General features: G+C 33.2%; 1 protein-coding gene across 1 annotated transcript in view; it reads left to right on the top strand.

Annotated features, from left to right (window-relative positions):
- LOC106464048 (FAST kinase domain-containing protein 5, mitochondrial-like) overlaps window positions 1–5331 on the top strand; it is a 26991-nt gene extending 21660 nt beyond the window's left edge. Inside the window, exons 6-9 of the mRNA XM_022391706.1 lie at window positions 2498–2713; window positions 4110–4239; window positions 4775–4889; window positions 5115–5331. Coding sequence (XP_022247414.1) covers window positions 2498–2713; window positions 4110–4239; window positions 4775–4889; window positions 5115–5234 — 581 coding nt within the window. The 3' untranslated portion in view covers window positions 5235–5331. The remainder of the gene's footprint in view (window positions 1–2497; window positions 2714–4109; window positions 4240–4774; window positions 4890–5114) is intronic.
- Window positions 5332–13180: the final 7849 nt, after the last annotated feature.

The following is a 13180-nucleotide window of genomic DNA, read 5'->3' as shown; positions in this document are numbered from 1 at the left end:
GTACTTGTGTTTCCTTGCATGTGGGTATTTTGTGCTGTGTATTCGGTACCCAAAGAATCAAATCTCATGTGTCCTGACAATTTCTGATGCTTATGAGACCCGGGAGTTCGGGTTAACTAGAACCCTGACGTGGTATTGCAAATATTCAGTTTATGCTTTTATTTTGTAACTATTATATTATGTAAAAATAAAAAAGGCAGAAATTATTTTTTCATTTGTTAGACAGGTAACTACTTACTTGAATCATACTTTTGCACTGATCTGGACAGAACAACTTTGATTTCAGTTTTATTGTGCTCATAATGCCTAAGCCAAGATAACAGGTAAATCTAAGTTCACAATTAACAAATAGATTATACCGCTGGTTTATTTAACATAATCCCAGATAATTGTAATTATTATTTTGAGCTTTATATCTTTCTTTCAGCTTAAAATTTTAATAGTTAGTATAATTATTATAATTGGTATAATGAGTATAAATATTTCAAGTAAAACTGTGAGCTCTGATAAAAACCTTCTCAGGATTGGCTTACTATAAGGAAAGTGCAGTTGAATTGCTGTTATATATTTATATATATACTTCTAACTTAAAGCCTATGTTAGACTAGTAAACAGTGAGGTGATAAAAGTTTTTACAAGTCGTTGGCAGTCCTCTGGTGGGACAACAGTAAGTCTGTGGACTTACAATGCTAAAATCAGGGGTTTGATTCCCCTCAGTGGACACAGCAGATAGTCCAATGTAGCTTTGCTCTAAAAAAAAACAAAGAAGAGTTAAAACCATGGGCATCAACTGGGAATTCTTTTTTTGAGAGATGTTTTTTTTTTATTCCGGATCAGTAACACATGTAGGCCTAAGTAAGCTGTGAATTAGTAACAGTTCAGTATTATAGTCCATAATAAGGTTCCTGGTAGATTAAAGAAACACATTAGCAAACCAAAGAGGTTATGAATATAGAATTAGAATACCTTTTTTTGGTAGTTTTTGAAGCACAAGATTTAATTTTCCATTACCACTGGCTTGATGGGGTTGTGGTATTGAGCTCAAATGCTTTATTTATAATACAGCATGCAGAATACTTACAATACTGTTCTATATACTTCTAACTAGAATCCTGCATTAAATATGAGGTGTTGCAGGAAATTGAATTATGAGGTTTTATTTTCTTAAAAAGAATTGTTTTAGTTTTTCTATCTTTCCGTACTAGTTTTTTTTTTATCATCTAAATTGTGAGATTGTGTAATAAACTCGGTATCATTTCAAAAACATTTGAAGTAACAGATTAGTGACAGTGATTATGCATGCAGCAAAATCGCTCAAAACGGAACACTGGTTAAATATGTTGACTTGAAATATACCATTCCATATTGTAATGGTATTTTAAGTTCAGATTAATTAATTTTTCTGCTGTATGCTTCCACAGACTGCACACAACTTTTATAACTGATAAATAATAACTGAGCTGTCTAGAAAAGCAAAACTTCAAAATAGTAAGGCTTATGCATATTTTGTTGATGGATCTAGCATTAATATTTTGATATTTTTAGTCATATTATTTGATATTAAGAAAGTTAACACTAATCTGTTGTTATGTAAACCCTCTCTCAAAGTTTTAAACTTCTGTGTAAGAAATATAACACCAGCAAATTGACTAGGTCATACCATGATAAATGGTAGTTGTTTAAAGCAGTTACAATAATTGTGTTACATACTGCTTGCTACACTTAGATAATGGACAAGTCCGTTTAGTTATTGGATTAAAGACATTGAAAAAAATGCTACTTTGTGTTTAGTTCCAGAAATACAGCTGTTAAGAGGACATAAATCAAACTGGGATGCTAATCTGGATTAGCATGTGTCACCCACTACCCCCTGGTGGGTCAGCAGTAAGTTTACGGATTTATAGTGCTAGTATCTGGGGTTGAATTCCTAGCAGTGAACAGGTTGCATATTCCCCATTGTATAGCTAAAACAAGCAAAGCACCCCATTATAGGACGAATTTTTCTTAGACTATAAAACAAAACTATTGTAACAGATATCTAAATAGCATTGTATTTAAGTGCTGTTTTGAAGTGGCATTTAGTTGAAGTTAAAATGGAAGCAACAGTATTTTATTATAGCCTACTGACATGACACCAAATTGCAACATTTGTCGAAATAATTTGATTAACTGTTTATTAGGAGTTTTTTATGTAAATGGTGTGGTTCTTGGTGACTTGTTTTTTAAAAGTGTGACCAATTCTAACACTAAAGCACTTTGTTTAACATTAATGTATAATTTTATTGTGTGTTAAGTGTGAATTCTGACGTCACCATCATTTTAATATATTGTAATATGTTCCAAATAATAACTGGAACAACTCTTATAAATGTGTTTGCTCATTGTGATTTTAGCATTCATATGTACTTTAGCTTTAACACAATGAATTATATTGTACTTCTCATGTTCTTATAATATGGTTCTTTCTTAATGGTTAAAAAATATTCATAAACTTCAGAACACTATGAAGAAGTACTGATTGATGCTTGTATTCTCCATCGTACTTCTCCTCTTGGACCATTTCTGCCTTCTGAAAAAATCAGCGAAGCCATCCGTCTGGAGTTTAATTCCAGAATAAGTAGGGAATTTCCATTACAGAAATATTTGGAGATAGCTGTAGGTGGTCCCCAATTCCTTAAGACTGGACTTCAAACAAGATCAGGGCATTTTATAGGTATGCTTGTTATGCATCACTCATGTTAGCTTAAAAGCCAGCACTTAAGTTTCAAAATAATAATGTTTATTTTAAGTAGTGACATATTAGGTTTAAAGTTTAAATTCTCACTCACAAAACAACATTACTGAGGTCATGTTCATCAAGTTAACAGCTTGTGTAATAAAGTAACTGAGGTGCTGGTTACTGTGCAGTGTTTTCTTATTACATGTTATTTGTTATCTCTTTGATCATATTTGTTCACAATCCTTTTTCTATGTTTCAGAATAAAATTTATCTATTTTCAAAACAATTCTCTTTCAAATTAACTCAAAAATGGTAATGGCAATTGTCATAATCTACACGCTTAGATGTTATAAAACGTTTTGCAGAAGCAAAGAATGGATTTTCAATGAGGTAATGTTTTCTATACAGTAGCATGGCTTGCTATTTTTTTTTACATGCAGAGAAGGATGAAAAATTAGATCAAAAAGTACACTTAAAAAGGATTATCTTCAGCTGACTATAAGTTTTTTCTGTTGAATATGTTCAAAAGTAGTCTTGACATGACTAAAATGTAAAATATAACTTCATGCTTGTGTACAAATTGTGCCTCAGGTTTATAATACACAAATAATTAATGTCGAATATATATTAAAAGCCTAGTGTGATGTTCATAAAGAAACTTGAAAGCTAAACCTTAAATTTAGCTTTGAAGAAAGAAAAATAGATGTATATAAATGCTGAAAATCTTAATATAATTTATGTAGCGTGTATGTCAGCATCTATATATCTAACCAAAACACTTGAGCCACCTATTTAATGACACCACAAAGAAAAATCCATAAAAAATTTCACACTTTGGGTATTCAAGATTCAGACAATTGGAAAAATAACTGTGGTATGTGCAACAACCATTTCTTTATAAGAGAACACAATTTTAAATAAAAGAACTCTCCTCACAACAAGAGCATGACTTTCACTAGGACTGTACGTGAGGGTTTGATTATATCCTTATTGATGTAAATTTTAAATGCAGTACTGAGAAATTGGAGTTCTTGAAAAATCTTATTTTGTCAATAAAAGGTAGCACTTTTAATATATAAAAACATTACAGTTTATATCAATAAAATCTATGAGAATTTTGAGCTCTGTTCATTGACTCATTTTGATGCAATGAGTTGCTTATGACCAAAGAACACAATCTGAACACTTCCCAGAAAAAAAATCCTTTTTCTTTAGAAAATATTCCTTTTTTTCTAAATGTATATCAATGAGGTATGAATACTATGATTAGTAATTACCAGTACAAACAGCTGCCCATAGGGCAGCATTTCTGCTAGTTACTTATAAATATCACTTTTCATTAAAAGTTGAGATCTGTATGCAATAACCTTTATTTTTATTTTCTTGTTAGATCATATGATTGTGATGAGAAAGGGTGATTATCCTGTGGCTATTAATGATAGCACTAAAGAGAGTTCAGCATATTTTTGTCATCGTTTTGACCTGTGTGAAGATGTCCCATTGCCATTTGATGGAAGAAGGTATTTAACTTAATATTTTTATCGATGTAGATTTTTTGAGAAGGCTTTAATTTTATTTCAAAAATAGGAGGAACAGCTGAATTATAACTTGGAAAACTGAGAAAAATAAATTAATTTTAATTTTTTGTGTTTAAATCTGTAGAGAAAAGTTACTTATGTTCAACAGTTTTTCTACATTATTAAAATATAAGTGAAATATTACATAGTTCTGATGTTTTATTGGATTTTTGAGTGAGACACGTGGGTGTAATGAGATTGACGTGGATGAGGGAAATTATAAATTTTTCAAATAATATGTGAAAGTATGCATCTTCTATAAGGTTCATTTAGTTTGTGTGTAAGTCAAGAAACTCGAGTATAAGTATGAAAAATTAGAAAAATTTTCATAATATCACGCATCTTATTTTATTACACACACTTACAAATTGTGAGATTATACGCACACAAAAAATAGAGTTTAGAATAAATATATATATATATAATATAAAATAAGTTTTACTTATAGACGTTCATTAATTGTTATTCACACTTCCAGAGTGGCTATAGTAGTTGCTGACAAAACCTTTTATTGTCGGGAACCACCTTTCCTTAAAGGATACGTAAAGTCAAAAATTAAAAGTTTGTCCCAAACAGGATTTTCTCCAGTGCTGGTAAGTTTTCTGAATTTTTTTTTAAGCTATGAGTAACACATAATTTAATATATATAATGTACATGTGTAATAGTAACAGTTGTAATTGTTCAAAGTTTTGTGATATTTAAAGTTTTATATTTTTTAAGAGGTATAATTAATGAAAATATTATTGATAAAAAATTTACATAAACACCTTACTGTTGCACAGAAATCTCCTATTCAATTACAATATCCTTCTTGTAGATCAATCTGGAGCGATGGTCTGAACTGCTTGATCATGAGAAAATCCCGTACCTAATGAGAGAAGTTAAAGAATCCCTGGAAAATAGTGGGCCCCACCAGGAAGTTGTATTCACCAGATAATTAAACTGTTCATATATTTCGCTAGTTGTAGTACTATAGTTTTCTATTATCATGGAAATTTATATTCTGCTCTCCTAATCTAAAATAGAAAAAAAAAGATGAAAAATTTATATGTGGTAAACATGTTTGTACCTTTTGTTATTTTCTAGACAAAACAGTTATGAGATACTATTAATTAGTAAATTTTCTTTTAAATCTCTCATTTCTGTTTTAGCTCAGTTGTTTCCAGCCATGCTGGTGTCATAATACTTTTATTGTTTGTGATAAATGCATGTTCAGTTGACAAATATGTACTAACTATAAAGTTTTATAATTTAAAATGTAAATAAATGCCAAAACAATAAAGGGAAATCAGTTTCTGTCATTGTAAAGAGTGTCTGTAATACTCTTATATCAATAATACACCAAGTTTGTTGAAATCAGACATTTCCAAAAATGTAAAGCAGGCATTAAACCCACAGAAACAACGATGACCACAAGTAATGGAAGTTCAATATAAAATTTAAAAAAAACACATCAAGCCAACTCTCACTAAGGAGGTGCTCACCAAGTACCTTTAGGTCTTGAATGCCAAATACCTTATTATGTAACAAGGGCATCATGTGCTACATTCCATATTGAAATAGAATTCTTTAGGTCAAAGATTTGAGGTTTTCTCATTTAAAATTTTTAGCATCCAAGAAGTGGCAAAGTGAAGGTTAAAAAGGGTACATTTTAGAAGTCATGAGTGATAATTTTTGTTATTCATACATATCCCCTGTTGGGACAGCTGTAAGTCTATGAACTTCCAATGCTAAAATCTTGGGTTCGATTCCTCACAGTGGACACAGCAGCTAACACAATGTGGCTTTGCTACAGAAAATATACAAACGAACATCTAAGAGAACCTACACAGTATAAATCAACTACATTTTATACATACTTTGAAGATTAATTTATTGAAACCATTTAGATAAAAGTTTTGAGTTTTTTTAATCAACAGGAAATTAAGAATCAAGAATAACTGTTTTGCAGCAACTTCTTTTTGTGTTTATGACTGATACGAGTCAAAATCATATTAGAAAAGTGTATTGGTTGCACAAATATTTTCCCCAGGAGCAACTGATAATTATTAAATGAAAAATAATTAACTAAGTCTACTTTAATGTGTACATTTTATCTGAGTTTGAAGAATTTTTATTCTGTTGTAAGGATAACAAAGCCTTTTGAACCACTTTTTTCTGCAGGATAGTTTTTTTTATTATTAATAATAACACATTAGCTCTGTGGCAACCTTGGCAATTGGTTTCATAAGAATGTCTGTACTTAATACAGTATTCTAGCTTATTAATCATATGAATATCAAAATAAATTAACTTTATGTAAAGATTACCCTAGGATTAGTGATTGGGCCATTGTTGTGGTGGAGATATCAGATCATAAAGTTTAATAAGGAACTTTTTGATTTAGGTACACTTGTTATGTTAGGGTTGTTTTTATAAATAATGGTGTGGAGAGAAAACAAAAAAATACTGTTAATAAAACTAAATGAAGGAAAGACAAAGCTGTCTAAATTAAGTTTAAGTTGGATCATTTATGGTGTTGTAATGTATTACTGTTGTAGCCTAATTTTTCTTGATCATTTTGAAAAACATTAGTATGGAACTTGGAAGTACTAAGTTGATTTCTTAGGTTTAAAAAAATATCATCATATTACTTCCTGTAAAACTTGACTCCAAAACTGCAACTTGTCATCGTTATTTAACACTGAGACGACAGACGTCACAACAAGCAGCCTACCTTATTTTATTGAGACAATACAGCAACTAGTCAGACTTGTTTTACGGAGACGACAGACATCACAACTAGTAAGCCTTATTAGGCACTGAGATGACAGATCTCGCTGGAAAGATTAATGTTACTGGGTGCTGAGACGACAGACATCATAGTAACAATATTTTTGTATTAATAGTATATACTTGTATTATCTTGAAGAAACCTTTTTGTTTTTATAATCAGCAATTTTAATCTGAACGTGTCCATCAACCGTAATGATGTATGTTATTTCGAAGAATATACGTATCGATCTCACCCAATTAGAAATCCAAGTTCTCTGCCACAAAGAGCATTCAATACAAAGATAAACAGATGGAAACCAAAAGGACGACCACGCAAACGATGGATTGAAGATGTTCTTAACACCCTCGGGAACTCAATTATACTTTTTTCACTGTTAGTTTGTTTGAGATGAAGCCTAGTATGTAACATTTCAAAGCGTTCGTAAAATGTTTCCTTTGCTAGCTACCAGATGGCGGTGCGTTCTTAAATAAGTTTTTCAAAATCAAGCCTTTAATTCATATAACAAAGAATATTAGACTCTAACGATTACTTGCAATAAAATAAGTATCCATTTAGTGGAAACTACTTATCTTAACAATATTACCAGTCACAGAGCTATTGTTATAAAAAAGGCATCTTGAACAATATTTGAAAAGAAGCGTATTTTCGTAAGCATTTTGTTTTTTATAATAACAATAGAACAGTAACTTTACAGTAGCATCCTTTGTGTTATCAGTCATATTTTTGCAAACGAAAGAAGAGATGAATAATATTACTAATTTCGAACGTCTTTTGATAAAACTAACAGCACATTTTACAAAAACAACCTCAGTTATTATATGTACAAATATATTTCTGTTTCTTATTTATATTCCTTATTTGCAGTCAGTGTTTGTATAATGCTAATAAAAATAGAGAGTTATACAAAGCCTCATGGTTTTGCCATATAGTGAGAGTAGAGTCGGTTAAATTAAAACGGTTTTTAATTTGCAAAACCGCAAGTGTCATTACAACCGAGATGAAGTTGTGGTGGAATGATATGCATAAGAACTACATTTTTAATTTAAATATTCACAGTGTTGTAAGCTATATTTGAAGCTAGACGTTTGATAGAGAAAGCTAAAAATCACGGTGACAATACGATATCTAGAAAATTCATTATGATGTAATAATCAAGAAGCTTCGTCAAATATGTAGAAACAAGGGTACGATTGAGTTCAATTAGTTACGTATTCAGTGAGCTATTCAGATAAGTGTTAATAATGAAAGTTATTGCGTGTTTTCAGTTACCCAATCGATTAGCCATGAAATATGTAATTCTACAAGTGAGGTTATTTGTAAGTTAGGCGTAGTACCATTAACTAGTAATTTCTGTGGAATTTTGTTTTTTTTTAAACTTAGATCTACACCTTGTGTCAAAGTGAACGTAGCCTGTAGTAACCTTATAGAAGAAATAAATCATTTTGTTATCGTTATGTTGACTGTACTTAATTACTTTCACCATATAATCCAAAAATACCTGCCTAACAATAGAACATGTTACATCAATACATTCAAACATAAACGTCGCTAACTATCGAAAAGGATTGGGGTTTGGGCCTCAAATGTATGTTTTGTTTGTTTGTTGTTAAGCGCAAAGCTAAACAATGGGTCATGTGCTGTGCTCACTACAGGTATCGAAATCCAGTTTCTGGCATTAGAGCCTCAAGAAACAGCTACTATTCAAAATGCCCCCCCAGTGGCACAGCGGTATGTCTGCAGACTTACAACGCTAGAAACCGGGTTTCGATACCCGTGGTGGGCAGAGCACAGATAGCCCTTGTGTAGCTTTGTGCATAATTAAAAACAAACAAACAAACAAACTATTCAAAATAATTACAATTTAATATATTATAATTTATAAAAGATATAGATTTGGGGCACTGTAAAATACATCTGGGACACGGGCCCTGTAGGTCAGTTCCCAGCGATATCTCTACACTCCCATCATAAATATGCACTTGGATCAGGGATCTAGAATTAACAGGATGCGGATATTCCTTGTACTTAACGGAATTGGAAAGCCAAAGAACAGATCAACTTGGATTAGCAGGACCTTCTAGAAAGGGACTTGCAACAAGTCATACCCCAGACTTGGTAAGCAAAGTGATGTGTCTTGCAGTAGGTGAGAAGTCATAAACACAAAGGGTAATGCAAATGTTGCCTACGTGCTCCAGGCAACATTGTACAACATAATCAAGAAGGATCTACATCTGGAAAAGCAACCTAAGTTGCTTCCATGACATATCCAGAAAAGGAATAAAACTGCATGAACGGCATCTAGCCGGAGCATAATTGCAATACGAGGTGACACTCGATGAAACGTGTGTGTCTTGATAACTGTAAAAAGTCTTATGCCATTGAGGGGAAAACATTCCAAAAGTGGTGTATGGAATGTCATAAAACTTTTTCGAATGAATTCGTTTATTGCTGGATACTACACTAGAGGTAAGTTAGGGATCAGGACAGTAGGTACAAAGGTAAATATGAAACGTGCTTACTCTCAGATTAATTTTCTGAACCATTTTAACAAAACAAGAAAGAATCTAACTAATGTTTTTACTGTTAAACTATACAGCATGATAAACAGTAACCACTTATCAACAAAGCTTAGGGCCAGGCTAACACAGTACAGAGCCTAAATATTTAAATACTATATTTTTAAGCTTTAACGATTTATCAGTAAAATTTGGGGCTAACTGACACGAGACACTTCAGTGCCCAAGCGATGCGTTAACACAGTTTAGGGCTAGGCTAGGTAAGACACTGAAATATTGGAACTGACCTGAACGATGCAGACATTGATCACCTGGTGATAAGTAAAAAGACTGAGAGATTAAAGTCACGGGCAAAAATCTGAGAAAGGTATTGTTCACTTGAAGCATTGTGGAATATGTTTTCAAATGATCCCTTTAGTTTTAAACATTTGGAGGGTTAGTGTCCATTCAGGCCTGCCGACAGGGGGGGGGGGCAACTGCCCAGGTGCCCGGGAGAATGAAACCTGGTTATGCCGTAAAGCCCGCAAAGCATCTTTAGGCTATATCTTCATTTAATGAAAAAAACCTTAGATTTTGGCTTTTCTTTGCATATAGACGCTTGATACATTAAGAACGACTGAAATAATAATTTGAGTAATAATTAATATGTATTTGTTACTTTATAGATTTAATAGATATTTGTTGTTACTTTATTAACGTTTTTACGCTTATACTGTGAGGTAAGAACAGCTGCTGCTATGATTTTGTCTGGTTTATGAGCTCGTTGCTGTCCTAATTTAGGATCTTCTTTTTAATAAATTCTTGAAAATGTTAAAAAAGAGAGAGAGAGAAAGGGGCCGCCGAGGATGTTTGCCCCGGGGCCCGTGCTGGCTCTCAACGTTCCTGTGTGTACTGCTGTTGATTTTAATATCTTAACATACAAAATACAGCTAGAAACTGGAAAATACCACGTCTGTTCGGTTACCTTCAATTTAATTTTGACAAAGTAGCATCGAACTACTTTTAGACTGGTATTTAGTTAACTTTGTTACACACACACATTTAAATTTCTGGCAACCCCGAATTTCATCAAACACTGGAATATTTTGAAGGTTTATGTGAGTATCAAATATTCAAGCAATTCATACTTTTAGAATTGAATGTCTTTTTGGTTGTAAACTCATCGCTTAAAACCATGTTTTTGTCAACGTGCATTTTAATATTGATTATTTGGAAAGAATTACACTTGTGTAAACTGCTTCCCCAAAACTCAAGTTTGTTACATTGTATAACTCTATTTGCAATCAAAATATGTATTAGAAAGATTGATAAGTTTAATATAATTTCAAGTGAAACTCTGAGTGTATCTATAAAAATAGCGATGGGTAAAATAAGATAGAAAATCTCATAGTTACTTATAATAGCGCCAGTTAATTTGGTCTGATTATTATTTGATCACGTATTGTTTAAAACGATTATTGTTGAATAGAAAATGGTGAACGTGAAGACAGTGTATCTGTTATCGAAAGTAAATCTCTTACCGTTACTGGTTGTTTTTTAATGACTAAGTCGATAATACTTTACACCATAGTTGTGTGTGTGTGTGTGTGCTTCAGTTAACTGATGTTGCCCTGTGAAAACAAAGTACTCCGTAAGAAGAGCTTAAAAGTGGAATTTCCTAACTGTCAGAATCAGAGTCTCTTTTTTCCCCTTTCTCCTGTTTACGTAACCCTTCAGTTCTGGAGTGAAGAGATGGGCCATAACTTGTGATAGACGAGTCGCCGTCTCGGAAGAAGGAGCAGCGCCAGGGCTGTCTTTAGGGGCGGGAAACTGCGGCAGGAAGATCCTCCGTTGCCAGCCCTTCCCTAGGAAATCTGATGATAAATAAGCACAACTCGTGATGGATCGTTATGATGTCGATGTGCATGCGTTAAAAACATCGCCTCGCAGCGCACCGATCATCTCTCGCATTAGCAGACCGCTAAACACTAACAGCGGGCCGAGTGGTTAATGTGATGATAATGTCCGCCAATCTTCTGCCGTCGCGTCATGTCCCATGTAATTGATGCTGGGAATGCCAGAGACACAAGTGACTCGAGTCCGATTATGGAGTGTTCTACAGAGTCGTAGTGGTGACTCGAACACTCTTTAGAACCAAACACGCATGACATCTTTCCATTTCACACACATTAGTTCAATAAGTTCAGCACTGACATCTGTGGGAAACACACCAGATTTATAGTTGAATATCACAGACACGCCCTGTGGCGTTTCCTTTAAACGCATTATTATCAATCCCGCTCTTATTCCAGTGGAATGAATTATAATAACTTGATTGTGATACTAATGTTTCAACGTGGAATTTTTTCAACGCATGAAATATGTATTGTCAGCTTCACTCAATGATATAGTAGGTCATTCATTAACATACAAATGTAAGATCCTTTATCGTCACGGGTAATGCTCTATGATTAATCCAATTGTAACCAAATTTTTGCGTTTGCCGCAAGACCGAACCTGTAACAATATCACACTTTTGTAGAGTGTTCTACCAACAAAATTAAACAATTAACCAACTGCTCATCGCTAATAAGGCACCCTGTAAACAAATCAAACTACCACAACCCTGTCTAAATTAAGTCAGGTTCAGGATTTATTTATTATATACTCTGAGTTTATCTTTGAGAAAGATATAGGAAGACAGCTGTCAAGTTTAGTGCCTTGACAAAAGCTGATATTCTGTGTAACTTTTCGTAAATGATAGAAGCTAGTGCTATAATGGGCTTGTTTGTTTTAAGCGCAAAGCTACACGATGGGTAGCCCACCAGTGGCACAGCGACATGTCTGCGGACTTACAACGCTAGAAAACGGGTTTCGATACCCGTGGTAAGGGCAGAGCACAGATAGTCCACTGTGTAGCTTTGTGCTTAATTTTAAACAAACATACACGAATTTCTAAATTTTGTGTTATAAGCTGTGAATATTACCGCTAGTCCAACGGGATTGTTTTTAACCGCGGCTCATAGAATGGCTCTGAGCTTCTTTATTCAACTACAAACTTTTAACTCATACTTCCATTTCTTGACGAATTTGAGATCTAATTACAGTCGCGGCTGTTGATGATTCCCTCTCATTTTTGTTAGTGTTGGTGTTTGAACACGTCGTTAAGTTTTCTAGGTGTAGTCCGACAAAATCGAAAACAGTCATATATAGTCATATGCAAAAAAATTAATATGGTTATAAACCTTTCTTAATTATTGGTGAACCAGTGCTACTGTAAAATATTGTTTGATTTTCCTTCAGTAACCCACTACTTGGTCTTCGTATTTATTAAGATACCAACGTATAACCCGTCAAAATTGATGGGGCAAGTATTACCACCCCATAGTACAGTATACCCTAACCTCACATTTCATAGTTAACTGAAATAAATAAATTTTGCAAAATCAAACTTGATCAACAAAGAGGCAGAAAAGTGCATTCGAGGCAGTCAAACGTCGGTAAGTTCCATTGTGAGCCAATCAAAATTAAGATCATTCGTGAAATGAATTCGTGGTGTATTCATAGAATGATTACACAGGCCTGCGATGGTTTTATTGTTTTGATATTTTT

The sequence above is a fragment of the Limulus polyphemus genome, unplaced genomic scaffold (genome assembly GCF_000517525.1).
Source record: "Limulus polyphemus unplaced genomic scaffold, Limulus_polyphemus-2.1.2 Scaffold1548, whole genome shotgun sequence".
In the NCBI taxonomy this organism is placed as follows: Eukaryota; Metazoa; Arthropoda; class Merostomata; order Xiphosura; family Limulidae; genus Limulus; species Limulus polyphemus.
This window is presented reverse-complemented; position numbering and strand designations above follow the sequence as displayed.